General features: G+C 44.1%; 2 protein-coding genes across 8 annotated transcripts in view; one reads left to right on the top strand and one right to left on the bottom strand.

Annotated features, from left to right (window-relative positions):
• LOC147029069 (actin-like protein 6A) overlaps positions 1-22,279 on the top strand; it is a 181,069-nt gene that overhangs the window by 49,453 nt on the left and 109,337 nt on the right. For both annotated transcript variants that reach the window (XM_085879994.1, XM_085879995.1), the window contains one exon: positions 2,148-2,247. In XM_085879994.1, the coding sequence (XP_085736120.1) occupies positions 2,148-2,247 (100 nt within the window). The remainder of the gene's footprint in view (positions 1-2,147; positions 2,248-22,279) is intronic.
• The window catches only part of LOC147029070 (guanine nucleotide-binding protein G(I)/G(S)/G(T) subunit beta-1), a 97,139-nt gene that overhangs the window by 53,309 nt on the left and 21,551 nt on the right, over positions 1-22,279 (bottom strand). The window contains exon 3 of one of the 6 annotated variants that reach the window (XM_085880001.1): positions 13,391-13,580. The exons of 4 other annotated variants lie outside the window; for them this stretch is intronic. Coding sequence is in view for 1 of the 2 variants with exons in the window: in XM_085879998.1 (XP_085736124.1) it covers positions 12,085-12,200 (116 nt within the window). In the remaining variant the exon portion in view is untranslated. Of the gene's footprint in view, positions 1-12,084; positions 13,035-13,390; positions 13,581-22,279 lie in introns of those variants that run through there. One more of the 6 variants, XM_085879998.1, reaches the window with a different exon arrangement.

Here is a 22,279-nt window from a genome sequence, read left to right as displayed (position 1 = left end):
AAAGCGGGAGACAGGGGGAAATGTGGCAGGGGCTGGGTTGAATGAGGCGGAGTTGAGTGTGAGGGGGTGGACAGGGGGGTGGGGGCCCGGGGGCAAGTGGGGTGGGGAATCAAAAGACGGGGGGCGGGGAGTGAAGAGGCAGGGCTGGTGTAATTACATTTTTGGGTGGGGGTAAGCAAATTGAATGGGGCAGGGGCGGGGGATGAGTAGGCGGGGACAAGCACACCCTGTCCAGTCCATGTCCCTCGAGTGTGGGTGAGCTGGTGAGTGAGGTTGAATGAACGGAATCCGTCTGTGACGGGGTTTCAGCTAGTTGACATTCTAGTTGCCCGTGCCTGGACGGAAAATCTAAACAGGGTCGGCATGAAGGCGGCAAAAATGCAAATGCCATCTTCTGTCGTCAAGCTGGGAGCAACAATTCGCATTTATTGCCACATATGATGCAATTTAAATCCTCTAATAAGCCTGGTGTTGGCTTAGTGGTTGGGGTGGCTGGCTTAGGACCTTGGAGTCCTGAGTTTGAGCTTTGTTGGCTGCTGAATTAACACCAGGTGGGGTTGACTCAACCCGTCATCCTTCTGAGGTTGGTGAAATGAGTACCAGTGTACTGGTAGAGGGTTACAGCATCAGCGGCACAGCTGCACTTCCAACAAATGACAGCTACCTGGCAGCCAGGCTGCCATACGCAACAACAAAACAGAATGCTCTCATGGCGGTGATCAGGGTGCTCCATTTGAAACTGTTTGTTTGATATGTCTAGCTTTTTGATGCCTGGGGTCCAGATTAAAAATTGTATTAGCGTCAAAGCCACTAACAAACTGCAAATGAATCATAGGATTATGACTCGTCATACCCCTTCCCACCAGGAACGGCACTATATGATACACATTTACATAGAGAACTTGCGTCGTCACTTAAGCCTTAACAAACAGGGCTATGAATGTTTTTAATCATCCAAAATCTTTTTGTATTTTTGCAACCAAGATTGCTTTATGCAGCTTTCTTTGGCTGGAAGAGCATGGGGGTTGATTTATTGAAACCCTAGCCATCTGGGGTAATATGGGCTTGGGATCCTAGGATCCTGAGTTCAAATCCCCCTCGGCTGTTGAAGTAATTCCAGGTGGGGTTGACTCTGCCGGTCATCCTTCCGAGGTCGGCAAAATGAGTGCCAGCTTGCTGGTATCCTGTGTCGGAGTGGCGACCCGTCCAGGATTGTACCCACGAGCCAAGGAGACTGCTTAGGCAGCACCAACGCTCTGCACAGAGTGTGGTCCCAATGGATGGATGGATTAGGTGAGAGTGGATTGATTATTCCCTCCAATTACAGGTGAGAGACGTGATTGGGTCTTGCTATTTATATGTTCACTTCTATTGGCAATGCACATGGTACATGCTTGAAAGCCTCGGTGATGCGTGTTTATGTCTATGCCATCGCTGATAACTCAACAATTAATGATTAAACCAGTCCAATGGCTAAAGGGCGTGCCGCATTGGGATTCTCATGTATTTGCTGTTTATGAATGTTTTACAGCTGTGGAGGAACCTGGGTAGGGTTTGAAACAGCAAAGGGCTTACCTTGCGTAGCCTTTTTTGGTTGCTTTATGCAGCTTTCTTTGCCGGGGAGAGCATGGGGGTATATAGATATACATCTATGATGGAGTCCCGCGTGAACATCAAACAGCAGCTCAACTGCAAGGGCGGCTAACTCTAAGCTTCTATTTTGTGCAAACAGCCTGACACTTGTGGAGCAGGTCCCCTTCCAGTCTGTCATATTCACAGGGGTTTCCCCCCCCCTCCCCCCACGTTGTGAGATCAATGTTGCAGTGTCCCAGGTTGTCCTTGTTGTAGAAATGGGTCTGCCTTCTGAACATGTCCCTAATTGTAATGTGCAGCTTTCGTAATGACGTAATCTGCCTCAGAATGTTTGGCGCCCATTTGCAGAAACCCTTGGCAACGAAGTCCATTGGGGCGGCCGAATGTATATCATACGTGCCAGATAAGGAATGTAACATAAAATAGCTCACAAGGTTTCTGAAAGAAGTTTAAAATACTTGGAAACATATCTGTGATAATGGGATGTGTCTCTGCACAATGAAAGATTTGGAGAACTTTCTGATCAACTTACCCAAAAAGTTCATATCTTGCAGCCCATACTACAAAACTCCCCAGATAATGTGAGCCTGTGCAAGACCTGTGGACGGGCTGTGGATGACGCATTCTACCCGGCCTCGCCAATCATCCCTGTCAGTGAGTTGACTTTGAACCTTGTGGGATTACCTTTGTTTGAACATGGCAGCCTTGGTGATTTATTTAATGGATTCTGCATTTGGAAAGACAATGCCATCATTATCAACATTCAGGTAGACTTCCCAGAAGGAGACACGGTATCTGGTTTGGGTGCTTCTTAACACCGATGGGAAGGTCATATCTGGGGCTTGTGAATGCACGGTATAAGTTTGAAATGATGATATTTGCTATTAATCAAGTTTTTGGAAGTGGGGGATGAGGGGTGGCAACAGGAGTTGTATGGGCTGCGACTGCGAGTGCTGTTATAAATATCTTTTTGTTTGTTTGGTGTTTGGGCCACAAGATAAATTAATCTATTATTGTATCTATTGGTTAAACGAGAAGTATCCGTGTATACCTCTGCTAGCTTGTATCAACAGGAAATGGTACGAACCCAACACCTTTAATCCACAGACACTTCTTGTGTTCCTATATTTCCGTGAGTCCAATTTGCATTCAAGAACAGAACAATTAGGTTAACCATTTTGAAATTGCCACTCTTTCATCTAAATTCTGGAAATTATGTTTAAAAGACTATTTGAATTTGATTTTGCGCTAGCAATGAGGCTTAAAAGTGCCCTGCAAGCAGAGCCGAGTCACTGTTAACATACAGCGCATGCGCAGAAGGCCTCGTTAACATTCATACATCATTTTGAAAGTTGCATATTGTCTGTAGAATAGAGCCTTGGTGATTCAACTATTCTTCATTCGGACATGTTTGGCAGTCCATCGCAGTTGCGCAAGGATGACCATGCTTTTGATGCATCATTTGGTACCTGTTGAGGACTTCAGTATTGGGTATTTTGTCCTTCCACTTGATCGGACACAAAGCTGATGAAACACACACCTATATTATTTATTTATTTTATTACAGCCTTCTCGAACCTATATTACAGTGTTCCAGTGCCTTCTCAACATTGTTTTGTCCATGCTCTATCCTTTAAAATGCCGAGCGTCAAGCAAGGAACCGTCTTAAAAGTCTTTGGTATGAGTCGGCTGGGGTTTGAACCACCAACCTGCCAGACTCAGAGTGTACAGTCTCACCATTACGCCACCAAGTCCAGTTATATATCTCATAAAGAAAACTCATTCTAACCATTGACTCATTGACATATTAAAGATCGGTAAATTCCGGGTGACGGAGAAGGTTGAAATTTTGCATGCTGAAATCACAGAACCGTTGGAAAGTGTCCATAAATGAAAATATAAATAAATGAAAATAAATAAATGAAAAAGATTGATGCATGTGAGCGACCCAAGACAATGGGGAAGCATGGTAATTTTGTTTGCCGATGGACTTCGAAGCCGATACAACAGGAAAAATCACAGCACCATCGGAAGGCATCCGTAAATTAAAATATAAAAAAATGAAAAATGAAATGCAGGTGAGCAACCCAAGACAATGGCGAAGCACGCACGGTTCATTATTGTTTATGAAGTGTAATCATACTTGCTAGTATATATATATATATATATATATATATATATATATATATATATATATATATATATATATATATATATATATATATATATATCTCACAAAATAACAGCATATTTACAATTCCCACATACGGGCACGCACTAGTGTTTACAATTACCAATGAAGAGCTTTAATGTGTGGAAAGCAACAATGTATTTATCAGATATGAACAATATTCTTTGGCGATTAATTTGTTGCAAAAAAACAAAAAAAATGTTGAAAAAAAGACATGTCCACAGTTTTACCTGTGCATTTCTTTCCACCAATGGATTAAATTATTCACTACTCTGTGACAAGTCCAAGTCGACTGAGTTGTACAATTTCGCAACTTTCACGATTCAATTCCACACGAGTTTGTGGCCTTTGTGTAAAGACGACCTCAAAAATTTTCCCATAGAAAGTAAACACCTGGGTTGAAGTCAGAGCGAGACGAGTGGGCTGTGTCATTCTACAAGGGTGCTTGTCTGGAAACCTGATGAGAAATTCCACGAAGTTCAAACGTTTAATGGAGAAAGTCGAGGACAACTCACACCATTGTGTGCTGTGCAATCTCCAAGCCCTCATTCCACAAATGTGTAAAATAAGTTCCTTTGAAGCATGGCAGCCAAATTATAACTGTCCCTTCAATCAGTGTTGCTCTGATCATAGACGACCATTAATCACAACCTTTTTTTTTTTTTTTTTTTTTTAAATGCACCAAACAATTTTTTCCAAAAAAATCTGTCTGTGCTATCACTGATGATTCGCCAACAAGCGATGAAACCGGTCTGGCAGCTGAGGGGGTATGTAGCATTGGGATTCTCATGTGTGTAATTTTGTGAACGTCATTCCAGCTGTGGAGGAACTCTGGGAAGGGTTTGAACTAGAAAAGGACTTACCTTGGGTAGACTGAGGCTGGACAAGGAGGCCTATGTGCAAGGAATCTGTGAGGGGGTAGAGCATCACCTGTGGACAGGTGATTCTCGTCCCGCTTACAGGGGAATTCGCGCATTACGTTCATCCAAGCCCATCCCTCGGAGCACTACAGTTCGAGCAGAGAGTGGTAGACTCTTGACAGAGGAGTCTGAAGTGAAGGCCCGCTGGGCCAGTTACTTTGAGCGGTTGTACCAGGCTGATCCACCAACTGTCGAGTTGGACGTCAAGGGTGTTACAGTCCCTGTTGCTGACCCTCGAATCAACTGTGGTCCACCTTCGCTTGTGGAAACACAGGCTGCGGTGAACCAGTTGAAACGGGGCAAAGCTCCAGGGATCTGTGGCATCCATGCCGAACTTCTCAAGGCTGGTGGAAATGCTGCACTCGTGTCGTTGCATGCAGTTTTGTGCTCTGCCTGGTACACAGGCATCATCCCAACTGACTGGAAGAGGGGCCTTGTTGTCCCTCTCTGGAAAGGGAAGGGTGATCGCCAAGACTGCAACAACTACCGAGGGGTGACGCTGCTCTCAGTGCCGGGCAAGGTCTTTGCTCGGATAATACTTGATAGGGTTCGCCACCATCTGCTTGAGCACCAGCGTCCAGAGCAGTCAGGCTTTACACCAAAGAGGTCAACGATTGACCGTATCCTTGCACTTCGTGTCCTCACCGAACGCAGACGAGAGTTTCGGCAGGGGCTGCTTGCAGCCTATGTTGATCTCTGTAAAGCGTTCGATTCAGTGAATCGGGATGTCCTCTGGAGGATTCTTGGTCTTCGTGGGGTGCCACCAAAACTGATCGATCTGATGTCTGAACTCTACTCTGGTACTGAGAGTGCTGTGAAGTGTGGTGGTACCATCTCTGACTTATTTCCAGTTGTTACTGGAGTTCGTCAGGGATGTGTACTTGCCCCCACACTTTTCAGCACTTGTATGGACTGGATTTTAGGGAGGATGTCGGAGAGATCAAGTTGCGGTGCATCATTTGGGAATGTCAAGATCTCGGACCTTGATTTTGCAGATGATGCAGTCATCTTTGCGGAGACTATAGACATCCTCTGGAGGATTCTTGGTCTTCGTGGGGTGCCACCAAAACTGATCGATCTGATGTCTGAACTCTACTCTGGTACTGAGAGTGCTGTGAAGTGTGGTGGTACCATCTCTGACTTATTTCCAGTTGTTACTGGAGTTCGTCAGGGATGTGTACTTGCCCCCACACTTTTCAGCACTTGTATGGACTGGATTTTAGGGAGGATGTCGGAGAGATCAAGTTGCGGTGCATCATTTGGGAATGTCAAGATCTCGGACCTTGATTTTGCAGATGATGCAGTCATCTTTGCGGAGACTTTAGACATCCTCTTGGGGGCCCTCGAGGTGCTGAATGAGGAGTCGGAGCCGTTGGGATTACGGGTTTCTTGGGTCAAAACTAAGATCCAGGCTTTCGGTGACATATTGGATGCTGCTGTCCTGTCTGTGTCTGTTTGTGGTGAGGATGTTGAGGTCGTGGAGAGATTCACTTACCTTGGCAGTGATATTCATGTCTCTGCTGGCTGCGAGTCAGAGGTCAATAGACGTCTGGGTCGGGCCTGGGGAGTCATGGATTCACTGGATCATGGGGTGTGGCGCTGCCGGTACCTGTGCGGGAGGACGAAAGTCCGAGTCTTCAGGTCCTTGGTACTTCCAGTCTTGCTCTATGGGTGCGAGACTTGGACTCTGACCAAGGATCTGAGACGGAGACTTAATTCCTTTGGTACCAGGTCTCTTCGGAGAATCCTTGGCTATCGCTGGTCGGATTTTGTGTCCAACGAGCGGTTGCTGAGAGAGACTTGGATGAGATTTGTTACCTGCACAGACCGTGAGCATCAGTTGCAGCTGTATGGACATGTGGCTCGTTTTCCTGACTCTGATCCTGCTCACCGGATTCTCTCAGCGAGGGAGTCTCATGAGTGGAGGAGGCCAGTGGGCCGACCACGTGCCTCATGGTTGCAACAGGTTGACCATCATCTCAAGGAGATGGGGATGGGCCTGGCATCTGCCTGGGGGATGGCCAGACGGAGGCCCCTGGAGTACCGGCGGAAAGTGGACGCAGCGACGCGCTGTTCTGGCACATGCTCCCATACCTGACCTGACCTTGGGTAGACTTTTATGACTGCTTTCTACAGCTTCATTGGCTAGAAGAGTATGAGAGGAGTTGATTTGTTGATATAATCCGAGCTACCTGGGTTTAATTGATTAGGTGAGAACTGATTGGTTATTCCTTCCATTCACAGGTGAGATATGTAGGTGGGTCTTTCTTTATCATTTGTACTGATATACACCAGGACCCCGACATACGCAGGGGATACATCCCAGGAAAACCCCACAAATGTGCGGGCATCGTTTAAATGGGAAATTGGGAGATAGGTTCTGGGGATTTCCTGACCCGCGAAAAGTCCCCGAGTGTTTTGTCATTGTTGCAGTGGAGACAAGGGGGATAACGTTACTGGTTCTTTTCCTGCATTTTCGGGTGCGATGAGTAGTCTGCGCATTGTTTGTAGGGAATTTTACGTGTGATGTTGTATTCGGCAGCTGATAATAGATGTGGTGAGAAATGTCATTGTATAATTGGTCCGTATGTAGCTTGCTTCTAATTACACCAATAGATATGCTGAATGTTTCCATTTTTTAACTAACAGGACATGACATCTTTCCTATCTGCAGGCAGATTATGCTGAGTGTTTTTAAAATGTAACAGCTCAGATGGTGCTGTTTGTAGCAAGATGGTGATTTACACTAAGATGTGCTGAATGTTTCCATTGTGTGATGTCCATATGTGGCAACCTGGTAATTACTGGATACATCAATAGATGCTGTTAGTGTTTTCATTCTGTAAGTAACTCACGGGGGATGGCGTCGCGGGGAATGACGTGTTACACTGGTGAGACGTCCCACGAAACTATGTTTGTGCCCCGAAGTTACAATACAGTAAGTACAGCACAGTATGTTTAAAGTGCACATGGTGAGATGGCCCGCAAAACTATGTTTATCCCACGAAGCTACAATACACGTACAGGAAGTAGGTCATGTTCATGGCTCATGGAAGATATGCTTTTGACATACATACAGTATTGTACTATATGTACATCCAGCTGCTTTGTGCGTGGCTCGTGGAAGATATGTTTTAGAACTGTTATACTCGCAGCTCGTGGAGAAAATTAAAAAAAAAATCACCACGAAAACCAGGAATATGCGGGGCAATTTCCCACAAATGTAGGAGCATGTCGCAAATTATCAACCGCAAATACACGGAACCCGCAAGTGTCGGGGTCTGAGTGTATATGATTTGAATATTTTAATACAAAGTCAAGGCTCAAGGAAACCAAAAGAAAAGTATGAGGGGTTTCAACTGATACAAAATGGCATAAGGGAACAAGCAGACATTTAATAGATATACAAACAACCTGAAAGAAAAGGTGAGATGTGGCAGGACTAAAGAGTTGAAAATTATCGCAAATAGAAATGGAAGATTATATGAAATAAAGGTAGGTGAGCTGCAACCTTCAAGCATTGGAAAGAGCAACATCATTGGGACAGAAAGAGAAGCAATGATACAGGAAGGCAATTCCACAGTCAGGAAAAAAAAAGATAGGGACAAAGCAATGCAGGTGAGCATAAAGCCAAGACTTTGAAAGGTTGACAAGGGGTTGCTGAATGAATGTGTTTGCCCTGATACATGATGGGATCAGGCAGATGGCTGAAAGGGAAGAGAAGAAGACGATGAGAGGCAATAGGAGGTCAAAAGACCACCCAGTGTATGGTGAGAAAGCAGTAGGCCATGTAGAACAGCCTATTGATTTGTAATGCTGAGAGGCTTCAGAGCCTTGGCCTCCACAAAATCCAGGAGGTGAGGTGGGACACAGCTTTGCCAGCCACATAGGAGATCAATACTCAACTCTGCTTCTTAAAACGTTTTATAGGCTGAGAGAAGATCTGATCTGCAGAAACAAGGAAGTACTTTCCCAGGCAAAGAATGCCCAGTCAACATCTGTTTTCCATGTAGCCAAGTTGGAGATCGAAACGGTGGACCCAAGAAAGGTCAAGGCTGATGATCAGACAAGTTCAAGATAATTAACTTCCAGAGATTGATCAGAGTAGATAGGTGGGTGTGCCTGAAGGTCGTTGTGGAGAAAAACTGTTATCCCATTATCCCAGATCCCATTATCAAGCTCTCCCAACACCTGTTGTCAATGTTAACTTGCACAGAAACTTGAGACCCCCCTCAAAGCCAAAGATTATCCATTACCTTCGAACATTTATAACTCTGGGATGTAAAATAACATTGATAGATCATTGTAGACCAATGGTGTATGTACATTTTGTCACAGAAGGGACCATACGATGGACAAATGTACATGTATTTGATTAAAGCGCAGCTAAACCCAGCCCAAAATACCGACTTAAATCGGATATAAAAAAATATATATTTTTATCCAAATGCGCACAAAAGATTTTTGACAATACGCCAAGTACAATATAAATTTTGACCAAAAAGTTCCATTTCTGAGAGATACTGCTTACAGCCATGCACCGGCGGAAGTGGCATCACAGTGATGGTGAAGTGTTACTGAGCCGCCACAGCAATGAATTTTTTCTGCTGGAATGGAACGATATTCTCTCAAACCAGAATACAGTGAAGGAGAGCTAAAGAATGTTCAAACTGCATTTACTTGAGAAGAACAAAGCGACAGTGTGGAGGAGAATGTGGACAGGGAAAGGCTAATATAAACTCATGCGAATGCGGACATTGTGAAGAAATACGTACAGCACGGGACCGCGTGTGTCATCAGGGCTGATGTGGAAGGAGTCGGATGCTTGGATACGCATCTTCCACCAACGTATTATTTTACACGTCACATCCTATCAGATCAGCCTGTGTTTGTTTCTCCGTTTGAAAACACCGAGACTCAAAGTGGTCTTCGCAAACTATTTTGTACCTTCCAAAAGAAAATTTTATCGACAGTATGACCAGTTCCTATATCGTGAAGCCACTTCATCGCGAACTCTCTCTTCTCTGGATATTTATCCACTTTTAGGGTCTGGAAAAAGCTTCGACGTCGTCCTTTCTTCACCGGTGCTGCGACATCACATTCTCACGAAACCTCGCTCTCACAATAACCCAATATCGGTGAACAGTGTAAATGGATGCACGATATTTATTGTTCAATATTTCTTTAAAAATACGATATTAAAAGGGAGAATTAAAGAAGTATTTTTCAACTCATGGACTTTCTTCAAAGCTGCAGGTTTATTTAATGACACTTTCAATTTTTAATCTTTTTTACAGTATTGGGTCTTGGGATTAGAACACTCATGATACAGTGATTGTAAGAGGTATATGAAAAGGGAAAAGAAGATTAACAAACACATGTTAAAATCAGTGCTTTACAAGGGGGTAAAATTGTTCATCACTATAAAGTATTTTCTGGTAATTGCCATCTCACTTTGGTTCTCAACCTCAACTCTTCTACCACCCCCCCCCCAGCCACCACATTCCATCTTCTCCCCATTTTCAACATGTACTCTTCAACACCTCTGGACTCAGTGTCTACTTGGCTACGCAGCACTTTTTAACTGCTATGATTTAAATGGTCCAAGCCAGAGGAAAATCAGATTAATGCGTAGTTGAGCTGCAAAGCCTTCCAGGCAGAAGGTGGGTCAAGGGGGCCTGAGATTGGCTGGTAACAGTGTCAAGTACAAATAACAATGTCAAACCAGCTCTGCAAGTTATTGGCCACCAGTCTGTTCCCGCTGATTACCAACCTGCCGTATCGAGAATCGAACAATGAACCTCGGATTACTCGACGTAAGCTCCGAGTAAGAACTAAGTGATGTTAATACGAGCCCCCATTGCACAGTGGAGGATTGCACGTAAGAAGCATCACATTCCTGAGCATATGGCTCAATCCGGAGTCCAGCTGACATGCAATGTCCAAAGGTGATGAGCTTAAGACCAATGTAAGCTGCTACAGATGTGATGGTTAAAGCTGGATTACGGCTTAAGCAGCAACATCTTCAACATGTTATCCAATCCCCTTCACGAAGGATAATAATTTGTCATACCGCATTGAAAGTGTGTTAGAACAGACCATGTGACACAGAGAAACGTAAAAGCTTCTCGTGTTGTACTGTGCTGAAAAAGAAAAACAAAGCCACTATCATCACCAACACCACAACAACATTTCATTTACAATATTTCATTGAATAGGATAAGGGTCAGCCTTCTGGGTTTCTCAAGATACTCTGAGAGGGTTGACATGTGATTTTAGTCATCAAAATTGTTTGTGACAATGTATTCTTCCCAAAAATAAACAAAAAAACTAGAGTAAGGTTTCCAGAACTAAGAATAAGACGAGAGCGACAAAGTCGATGGTTGGCAATCACAAATCCCCACGCTTCTCACCTAAAGCCAAGTTGAAAGATGGCAAAAGGGTCCACCAGGAATGCCACAATATCAAAATACAAGTTAAAATATTTTTTTTCCCCATTTTGACCCCTGTGATCCCAAGTCCCCACCCCTTGGGGTACAGACCGGGTGTAAAATCCCAAAAAATTGTTACATATTTAATGTGTCCCCCAATGCCGATTGCATATACAAAGTTTCAATTACAAATGTTTCAAAATGTGCCCGTAATTGCAGTTTTGATAATTGACCTTTTGGTATTTGAAAAGGTCAAATTTTGGTATTTGACCTTTTTTGGTGTTTGCCCAGGGGCCGGGGCCAAAAATGATACTGCTCTCACACCTTCTTTCCATATATGGTGATCATAACTACCAAGTTTGATGAATTTCTAGCCAACCGTTTACAAGGAGATAGCGTGATAGACAGACAGACGACATGGCCGATTACAATATTCCTAATTTTTTTCAAAGAGCGTGGGGGACAATGACAAGTTCTCTTACAAGGGACTTCAACACAGGAGGAGGTCATTAGGCTCATCAAAGGCTGCAGTACAATTATCAATGATCGCTTGTCCATTCTTGTATCGTTTTTAAAGCAAGGAAGCAGCACGTAAAAAAATTTAACTCTGGTACGACTCAGCCAGGATTCGAAGCACCGACCTCCCAGACTCAAAGCAGACACTCAAACCATATCACCACCGAGTCTGGTTACAAATAAATCTCTCACGATGGAACTCTACTTCCTCTCCTGGCAGAGTTAACACCTTTCTGTTGTGTATGGGTCAAACTTGGGGATGAACATCATCATTAGCCACCTGCTTGATCAATAAGCCTCAAGAATGCCAATCTAGTAAAACGTTAAAAAAGTTTCGAACAACCTGTTTCAATTATTTGTCAAAATATTACAACCATAGTTACAAGGAGAAAAAAAAGAACACTCGAAGTGACAGTGTAACAAGACAGAATACTTGTGGCGGGATGGAAATCCAAGGACAAGAAACCAGCTGAAGGAATGGACCACAACAGAAGCACGTGGCTCGCTTCTCTCTGAAAAGAACTCAATATGAAGACCAAAAGAAAACATTTTTTTTCCCCCCCATGGGTGGCAAGCTTCCACCAATCACAGTCATCGACTCATAACACGATCGAGAGAACTTGTCTCATGTGCAAGGAACATGATAAAATGAGTGTTTGAGTCGAGTGCTTAAAATAGGATGCGTGCAATATGAGGAAGCGTTCGAATACAAGACAAAGTTAAGGTGTGGCATGCTCAGCGTTGTGATTCGAGTGAACTTCGGAATTTGTCTTCATGATCTGTTTGCTCGAGCATAGTGATGGACAAGTAACGAGACTGTTGGCACAAACAAACTTTTTTTTGCCATTAGCTGGTGCCGATTTGATGGGACGCTTTGTTCACGGTTGAAATTATCCCAAGGATAGTATCAATTCCTATTTTGTGTTGTCCAATAATCATTCATTCATAGGTCAAAGGCAAAAAAAATCCACAACTGTCAACAGCATTGTAAAATATAAACTTTTAAAAAACTGTAACTACTGTACGTACTTTAATCACCCTTTGGTATCCCGCTTGCCAGCATTCATGATTTTCACCAAGTGCATTAAAGTAAAGAGCATGTGATTAAAGATGTCGGTTCTCCTCTGTTACAGAGCATCAATGCTGCTGAAGAAGATAGGTTGGTTACAAAGATGAAATCAATTGGAGTCCAGGTCAAATTTGAACAGCCTTAAATTTTCATGAAAAACGAAGCACTCTCGTTGTACTCGTATCAACGTTTCTAAGAACTTATTACAGCATTGAGGGGAAGGAAAGGTTGAGTAAACCAGGCAAAGTAATGTGGAAAAGAGGAAGGAAGAAAGATTGGAGAGTAAAGTGAGGATAAGGGGATTCTAAAGGGAGAAAAGGGGAAGTTGGGTTTGAGTGGACTTGAGAGCGGAGGGAAGGGGAGGTGGAGGGGGATATGTGAGGAGGGGTGGGGAGGGAGTTAAATGTTTTGCCCTTTTCAAATACAAAATATGTCGATGGAATCTTGTAGTGAAGGATTAGATGAATGTTTGGAAAATTTTTCCTTGTGAATCATTTGGGATTTTGGGCTGTGATTGACCAATCTACTAAATCAGGTAATATACGTTTTTAGCCTTTTCTTGTTATTAAAAAATAAAAAGCTCCAAATCAATTGATAATATATATTGATTATATATTTGAAGACATGACCTGTTTAGTCTGATCGGATGGTGCAGAAGTAATACACTTACCTGTGAGATTGATGCTTCACAGGCAGAGGAGGGCATCAGAAAAAGGGCACCGACCTTGGATTAGAGAACATTAATCATGGGACCGGTCTCGCATTTGATTCGTTGGTGGACGTTAAAAATCCCATAATGTCTTCCTGAAGATTAGGCAAGTTATCACCAGCGCCGTGGACGAATTCAAAATACCTGCAATCTTCAGATGAACATCAGGCTTAGCCAGCTGGTTCAAAGACCTGAGCTACGACTGCATGCTCATTAAAACAAAATAAGTTTAAAATTCTTACTATTTCAACAACAACAAGAGAATTAATAGAACACTTTCCCACACGAGTAAAAAAATATGATCTCACTCCTCTCTGCGTATGTGTAATCGGGACGAATTCAGAGCCAAAGTATTGCTAAACTACGAGTTCGTTTTCCAATTCGTGTTCATAATGAAACATTCAATTGACATCAAGTTGTTCCTCGATCGTAAACTGACATTTGTAGACACACGGACAACAGACAGACAGAAGTGAACCGATTGCTTAACCCCGCTTTTCGCTTCATGTGCTGGGGGTAATAACTGTTTTATGACCGTTTCCCCCTTTTTTTTCAGGGGTTTAATCGAATGATGGAAACTCGTCCATCCAGATCTATCCATTGCAAGAGTTTTGTGAAAAGCCAAACATATTCCATATCTTTCTTGACATTTTCGATCCATGTCTTTTTAGGACGTCCTCCCTGCATTCTTCCTTCGAGCACGAGCTTTTGTTTCTTTCTTCTCAACTTCATCTTCTGACCTTCGTTGCGCGTGGCCATACCGACAAAGTCTTCTCTTTTTTAAGTACTTCTTCACGTTGTATTGATTTTTAATCTCTTCCTGGTTTCTGAGCTCATAATTAATTGTTTCACAGACAATCCATCCATCTGTCCGTCGTATCATTCTCATCTTTGTTCTTTCCATTATTTTCACATCTTTGATCTGCGTCGCCCACATTTCACTTCCATACATCAATACCAGTCTGATAACGCTTTATAAATTCTAACGATTTCAAGGTTCATGTTTGATCGAAATTTGGACTCTTTACAAGTTGTCCATTGTCTCCAAATGACTTCGAATTCATGTTCAAATACACTGCGGTCTCTCACCGTCCTTGCTGTGCAAACATCCTCGGCCAGCCTTGGACACCACAGGGAAAGAATTGTCGAATATTCATTACAGTCTCACCAAAAAAAAACACCACGGGAACAGTTTTCTGTACCGTATGGCAAACAATTGGTCAGGAAAATGATCCCTCAAACCAAGTGTTTACTCACCCTCTGTTTGAGGATGATTCAAGGAAACTGTGGAGTGTGAGAGAGATATAAAGAAACTACAAAATATCTGCACTTCCATTGGCAGATTTGGGCCTGCTCAGCGAACATCCTTGGGATTGTAGTCACAGGAACAGTTTCCTTCATAAGCTCGTTTTATTTCTTGGCTCTTTTGGGAGAAACACCAAACCCTATAATGACAACTAACAATGATGCCAGCATCAGCAGCAGCAGCAGCAGCAGCAGCAACAACAGCTGCAACAGCAGCAGGAAGAACAGCAACTGCAGCTGCAACAACAGCTGCACCAACAGGAACAACAACAACAACAACAACAGCAACAGCAGGAAAAGCAGCAAAGGCAACAATATCTGCAAACAGTAGGTACAACAGCAACAGCAGCAGCTTCCACCACAATCATAATATTAAAATACTCATTCCACGTCTCGGTCTGCCATCGGTTTCTGCAAATGCTAGGATTTCAACACCCCCATTCCCCATTTTAACATCCTCCCACTGCTATCACTATTTCTGACTCGTCAAAAATAGCGCACATTAAATTGATGCAGTGCACAAGATAGAAGACGCAGCAAATTTTATTTTCGCCCACCCATCCGCCCTCGCTTACATTCAATAATATGCCGAGGAAATTGCCTCCCAGGTGCAGTGTTAGCTCCCTGAAGGACCCGTTATCTGCCAATGGATCCACTGCACAGTGAAAATGGCAATGGCTGAAAAAGTTTCCTGGAATTCACGTGGACCTCTATTAGCTCGCAAATTAATTGCACATCTTTTACTTGTCTGCAGCATTTATTTACCTTCAAGCAGCTCTATTAGTTAATTATATTTTAAAAAAATAATGTATTTTTACAAACGATAATAATTTACTGTGAATGACACACAAAGAATATAGGATATGCATACAAGTGTACACAATATATCCCTGGTGTTGGCTTAATGGTTAGGGTGGTGGGCTTAGGATCCTAGAATCCTGAGTTCAAATCCCCCTCGGCCATTGAATTAATACCAGGTGGGGTTGACTCTGCCTGTCATCCTTCCGAGGTCAGCAAAATGAGTGCCAGCTTGCTGGTATCCTGTGTCGGAGTGGCGACCCGTTCAGGATTGTACCCACTCGCCAAAGAGACTGCTTAGGCAGCACCAACGCTCTGCACAGAGTATGGTCCGAATGGATGGATGGATGGATACACAATATCGGTTGCAGCCATCTTGCACCAGAATGCTACTGTGGTTCAGGCTGATCCGCCGATCATTAAAATACGAAGAAATTACTTTCAGAGAATTTGAAAAGAAAAAACTGCATTAGACTCCACATCATCCTGCCCATCTTCTGCAACGCCCCCTTCCACCACCCATATGACCTCACACAAAAAAAGATCACACAACAACCTAGAACGCAACTTGCGATGTAGCCCTGTCTCGATGGAAACACAACTGACAAATTAACTTCTTCAACTCAACTATGGATACATTGAAGTTTCCCCGAGTTGTTAGATCTCACCAATTGCTACTTGTCCATCACAGGCCAAAATGCCATGGTGATGTACAATGCCAGGCAGAGACGACATTCTCGACCAGGCAAAGACCTTCCTTGGCAACTTCCACCTTCTTTGCGCACAGTAAAACGGAGACTTTATAAACAGTCTCATTCTCATCACAAAACACCGTTGGAGTGCACTGATGCAATGCACTACCTGTATAACGGAAGAAATCAACATTATGTTGATTGAGGAATGCAAACCAGGTGGGAAGCAAGGATAGGCTGACGTTTTGAGCGATAACCCTTCATCGAAGCAAAAAAGGAAGACCGGAGAGAGGCGAAGGTTGATTATAGGATGGTCGTGAGTCAGAAGTGCGGGCATCAGAGTGTGGTCGAGGGTCAGGAAGCACTTGGTGGTGAGAAAGACCAGTTTTGACAGGTGGGGGTAAGGGGCAGGGAGGTTAAGGGTTCAGGGGTCACGGGTTAAAAGTCAACCTTGTTGGAAGTAGATAACATTTTCCATAAATGTTTGATTTTGTTTGTACAGTGAAGTCCCATTAAGAACAAATTTGACAAGATGAAAATGTGTTTGATCAAACGCTGGACGAGTCATGCTCGACTGTCATGTTCATCACAGTATTATTGTGGAATACTGTTCAAAATTTCCTGTATTACCCACAACAATTCAGCAAAGTTACCTTCTCAATTCCTAGCAAAGTTCTTACATCCTCAATAAATGTTCAAATCTGAACTTTGTTCAGGCAAGCCGAGTGCGAGTGTTCTTTTGGCCTCGACCTTCAAAATAGTTTCACAACATTTGATGTATTCTTGGGATCATTGTCTTTTTGGAAGACAAATGCCTACTTGTTGCAGCGTGTTCCCGAGAGAATTGCATCCGGATCAAAATCTGCCTGTACTTGTCAGCAGAAAGGCAATCGATTTTGTGAACATCACAGGTGTCAACACCAAACTTGCATTGATCGGATCGATCCTCAATGCTTCAATGGAGATATTGTACAATGACTATGATGTCATTCTCCACTCAGCTGATGAGCGAACCATTGTCGATTGTCAAACGATCCGAAATTGAATTAATCGATGAAGAGCGTACATCTCCAGCTTTGCTTATCCTACCGTTTGTGTTTTCATGCCCATTTCAACCTTTTGATTTGGTAACCTCATCTCAGCAATGATTTTCAAGCAAAAACATGTCCATTCAGACCATTCCATGTGAAGGTGCATCTTCTAGGTTCTAAAGGTAACATTCACACCTGTACTTGCAGAGAAGTTATTGGCAGCATCTGCACTCAACAGTTCTTAAAGGAACTCAAACATACACAAACTCAAAACAAGGAAAATACCTTACATGGTAATTTGTCCGCCGTGGATAAAAGAGGAGCTGATGTTTCTGGCCTTACCCTTCGTCAGAGCAAATTTCAGGCCGTACCCTTCGTCTGACCTCTTTTGCTCCGACGAAGGGGAAGGCCCGAAACGTCAGCTTCTATTTTATTCACGGCAGATCAATTTCTGTTTCAGGTACCGTCAGACCCTGCTATTAGCAGATTCGCGATTTGCGGACCCCGCGTAAATGCGGTTTATAAAATGTGACTTGCTTTGACATTCGCGGCCCCGTGCTTCGCATCTTCGCGGGTTTCTTTGTGGGCATAGTTGCAGTTTTTCACGGGATTTTTGATTTTATCTCATGAATCACTCACCGCCGGGAACCTAAACTGCAGGTTTGTTTTCCAATTTGTGTTCAATATATAACATTCAATTGAAAGAACATTGTTCCTCGATCGTAAACTGACTTTTGTAGAAGGACGGAGACAGACAGAAGTGAACCAATTGCTTAACACCACTTTTTGCTCCGTGTGTGCGGGGTAATGATGATGAATAAATAATAATAATAATAACCATAACCATTCCTTTCACACTGTCGGACATGAAGGGCTGCCAAGGCAGTTTCATTGGCCATGGGGGCACAATCCTGGATGGGTCACCACTCCAACACAGGATACTCAAATGGCTCCTTTTTCCCGGAGATGGTACTCATTTTGCCAACATGAGAAGGATGACAGGCTGAGTCAACCAACCTGGTGTTATTTATGGCACAGCATGGGCTTGAGATAAGGACCTTAAGACCTTAGGTCAGCCACCTTAACCATTAAACCAACACCAGCCATACAGAAAATAATAATATAAAGTTTCAGAGCCAATGGAGCCATTCTCGAGTGACATCAGGCTAGTCCTTCATGGCCTCATGATACATTTTGCAAGAGTAGGTCTGGGACATGCTTAACCACGCAATCTCCAAATTTGCTCACCAGGCAATGAAGATGAATTTTTTTGGACAGAATGAATACAGAAGGGAACTCCAAGGAGGGAAAACTGGAAAATTGGAAGGAGGGGGTATTTTAGTGGGGTTAACGAGGGTAGAAAAGATCATGGGTTTGGATTGGGGATGATCTGACATGGTGGTGCACAGCTGTCTTGATGACCTGGAGGGAGGAATGAGATTGAAGAGTATGTGGAAGTTGATTCCATAGGTGGGAAAAAATGAGTGGAGGTGAGCAGTGATCCTAGATTTAGGTAAGGGGATTGATGGTGGAGAAACCATGTGAGCCCTGCAGAAACCTGAGGGTTTGGGGGGGGGACAAAGCATGGAAAGAGCCCCGAGGGAGCAGGAGCAGAAAGGAGGTGATACAAGACAAAGAGACCACCAATCTGTCTCCGATGACGAAGTGCTAGACCCATAGACTCAGCTTCAGCGTGGGAGATTCCAATGACCTTGAAGGCTTTGGTTTCCATGGCATCAAGCTGAGCAATATTTGAGTCGGGCAGCTCAGAGGGGAGAGCAGTTCTCCATCAAGCTGCGGATGAAAGCCTTGTAGGTGGATGTCGCGCGGTGACCTGAGGGAATTCAGGTGTGCCAAGCAAGGACTTTGTATGACAGAGGACGCCCAGTCAACAGCTAACTTTGGAGGCAAACATTGACGTGTGGTTTGGCAAAGAAAGATTCATGGCTCATAGTGAGACCCAAGAGTTTGAATGACTGAACTTCCTGAAAAGGTTTGTGATGAAAGTAGAGTGTTTGCCAGATGGTCCTTTCATCGAGAAATAGTGACAGCGTGAAATTTGTCAGGTTTGAAACACATATTCCAAGTGTTTGACCAGCTTGTGATTTATTTATTTTTGAGGTTTGAAGAGAGGAAAGAGGCTGCAACCTGCCTGTCTGAAGGATGAGGGATGGCACAGCAGGGGGTGGAGTTATCAGCAAATTGATAAAAATGATTTTCCAGAGAGTCAGAGAGATCATTTGTGAGGATCAGGAATAGGACTGGGCCCAGAACATTGCTTTCGGGCACTCCATCCTTGACAGGGAGAGGAGATGAAAGGATTCCTTTGAGAACCACATGTTGGCTGCGAGAGTAGAGGAAGTCAGTACGCCACACATGGAGATGCCCTTGGATGCCATAGGCAGACAGTTTGGAGAGCAAGGCAGGATGCCAGACTATCAAAAGCATGAGATATGCCCAGAGAGATGGCCCTGATCTCATATGTGATATTGAGGGCCTCCATCCATTGTTGGGAGAGTGGAATTGGCATGTCCAAAGTGGAGTGACCTGGTCTGAATCCAAATTGGTGATCTGAAATGAGGTTGTTGGAGAAAAGGAAGGATTTCTTGTCAACTGCAATGATGGATTCCACGACCTTGCTGATGATTGGAAGTAAACTAATAGGTCTGCATTTGAGGGGATCAGTTTTCGCTCATTACCTCTGCCACTGCAGGTGGAAGGAGGTTATGTTTTCACCCCTGTCTGTCTATTTGTTTGTTTGTTTGTGTGCAGGATATCTCAAAAATTTGTGCACATGTTGGGTGTGTGACACGGACGAACTGATTAGATTATGGTGAAGATGAGGATCTGGATCTGGCTACCAGAATTTTTAAAAGTGATTCTTCACCTATGGGAGATAGGGCCAAAAATGATAATAGCATGATATCTCAAAATATGCCTGGTGTTGGCTTAATGGTTAGGGTGGTGGGCTTTGGATCCAAGGGTCCTGAGTTCAAATCCCGCTCAGCTGTTGAATTAATACCAGGTGGGGTTAACTCGGCCTGTCATCCTTCTGAGGTCAGCAAAATGAGTGCCAGCTTGCTGGTACACTGTGTCGGAGTGGCGACCTGTCCAGGATTGTGCCCAATAGCCAAGGAGACTGCTTAGGCCTAAGTCACATTTGCTCGACGGCGAGGATACGATGGCCGTACACCCTCTGAATTGACAGAAATGTGCGGCGGCCGCAGAGTTTCTGCGGTGGCCTCAGGGTGGCCCTGCGCCATTTGGCTATATTTTACAGGCCGTATGGGTCGCCGTGGAATTATAGCGCGGAGTTATAACTTTTTTCATTTCTACATTCGCCGTAGCAATTCGACAAGCCGAAACAAAAGAACTGGTAAAAAAAAAGAAGAAAAAAAGAACCCACTCGTTACCCTCCGTCCGCCGCACGTTCGCCTTAGGGCCCCCTGCGGTCCCCCTGCGGTCGCCTTGCGGTCGCCTTGCGGCACCTTGCGTCTGCCTTGAAAATTATATGGCCACCGCAGGAATGCCCTAAGGTCACCGTGCGACATCAAATCAAAGCCCGTACGGCACCCCCACATTTTCGGTCTCCACAATTTATAAATACCCCGTGCGGCTCCCCGAAAAATAAAAACATATGTGACTGCTACATTGTGTGACCGTGGAAATACTGCGGTCGCCGTATAATTGCTAGTGGTCGTAGATTTTGGAGACCCCCACGGCCGCCGTGGCAAATGTTACTTAGGCCTTAGGCAGCATCAACGCTCTGCACAGAGTATGGTCCCAATCTCTTCTCCTCCTCAAAAATGTATTGGGCCCGACATTCTCGTGGATCAGGTATTACGTGGTGGAGGTATGCGCTCTACCAAGTGCCCTTCTAGTTTTTTTATGTAATGCTGTGATGTTGGTGGATTTCCAAGCATATGGAAGATGACCAAGTGAAAATGGCAGGGTGAAAAGAGCAGAGAGAGGATGTGCAAGAGCAGCAGAGCAGATTTTTAGGACACGTGAGCTGATGCTGTCTGGTCCAGTAATGGTGTCAGAGTCAATGGTTGAAAGAACCTTCTTCTTCAGTGCAAAAGACACAGAGTGCAGGAGCATTTATGGATGACAGGGAAGGATGGGTCCTGAGACTGAGGGGTTGGGGACAAGATGTCCTGAGACTGAGGGGTTTGTTCCACAAGATGTGGAAGCAAACACAGAATTGAGGCATTCAGCCTTCTCACAAACAGAGTCGGCTGTGGTGCAATTTCAAGACAGGGAAAGGATGGAGGAGGAGCATACTCCAGAGACAGACTTAACAAGACACCACCAGGTTTTCGAGGGAGACAAGTTTGAAAGCTCATTCTTGAGGTTGTATAGGTGTTGTTTTGTGGCTCTGCTGAGAGTTGACACACACTTGTTGTAGACCTTTTGGAATGAACTGGTATTGTCTTCGGTCGGATTTGCCTTCCAGGAAGAAAAGGCAAGTTGTTTCAGAGCAACTGCCTCACCACTGGATTCAGTGTACCATGGGTGCTAAGAATAGTAGGATAATTGAGAACTTAATGCAGCCACTGAGCTTGGGGGAAGTGCCATCATTTCCCGGGGTACTCTGGGTACCAGTGACGTCACAACAATGGTGCCGCTTTTCTCACAGCACTCAACAGGGCATTTCCTAAGGAGGAATTTCTTCCTCCCCATGTATGCCAACTGATGGGGATTGTCTGTGCTCTATCCTTTTAAACGCTGAGCGTCAAGCAAGGAAGCAGCACGTCCCATTTTTAAAGTCTTTGGTATGACTCGGCTGGGATTTGAACCACCGACTTCCGAGACACGGAGCGGACACTCCAACTATGCCACCACCAAGTCTGGTAATGAAAGATTAAGGCCCCTGTTTCATTCGGACTCGGGTTTTACAACTGTTGCGGTGATCCTTGAAATCTCCAACAGATCCAACCGTGTCAATTTGTAACCAGTTTATGACCCGACCAAACCAAATGAAAACCAATGCGAGGTTTAATTATTACTACAAAAACTAAAAC

This window comes from Eptatretus burgeri, chromosome 4, assembly GCF_056783735.1.
Source record: "Eptatretus burgeri isolate ZD-2024b chromosome 4, Ebu_testis_v1, whole genome shotgun sequence".
In the NCBI taxonomy this organism is placed as follows: domain Eukaryota; kingdom Metazoa; phylum Chordata; class Myxini; order Myxiniformes; family Myxinidae; genus Eptatretus; species Eptatretus burgeri.
The sequence above is the reverse complement of the archived record's forward strand: the minus strand, read 5'-3'. Positions and strand labels throughout refer to the sequence as shown.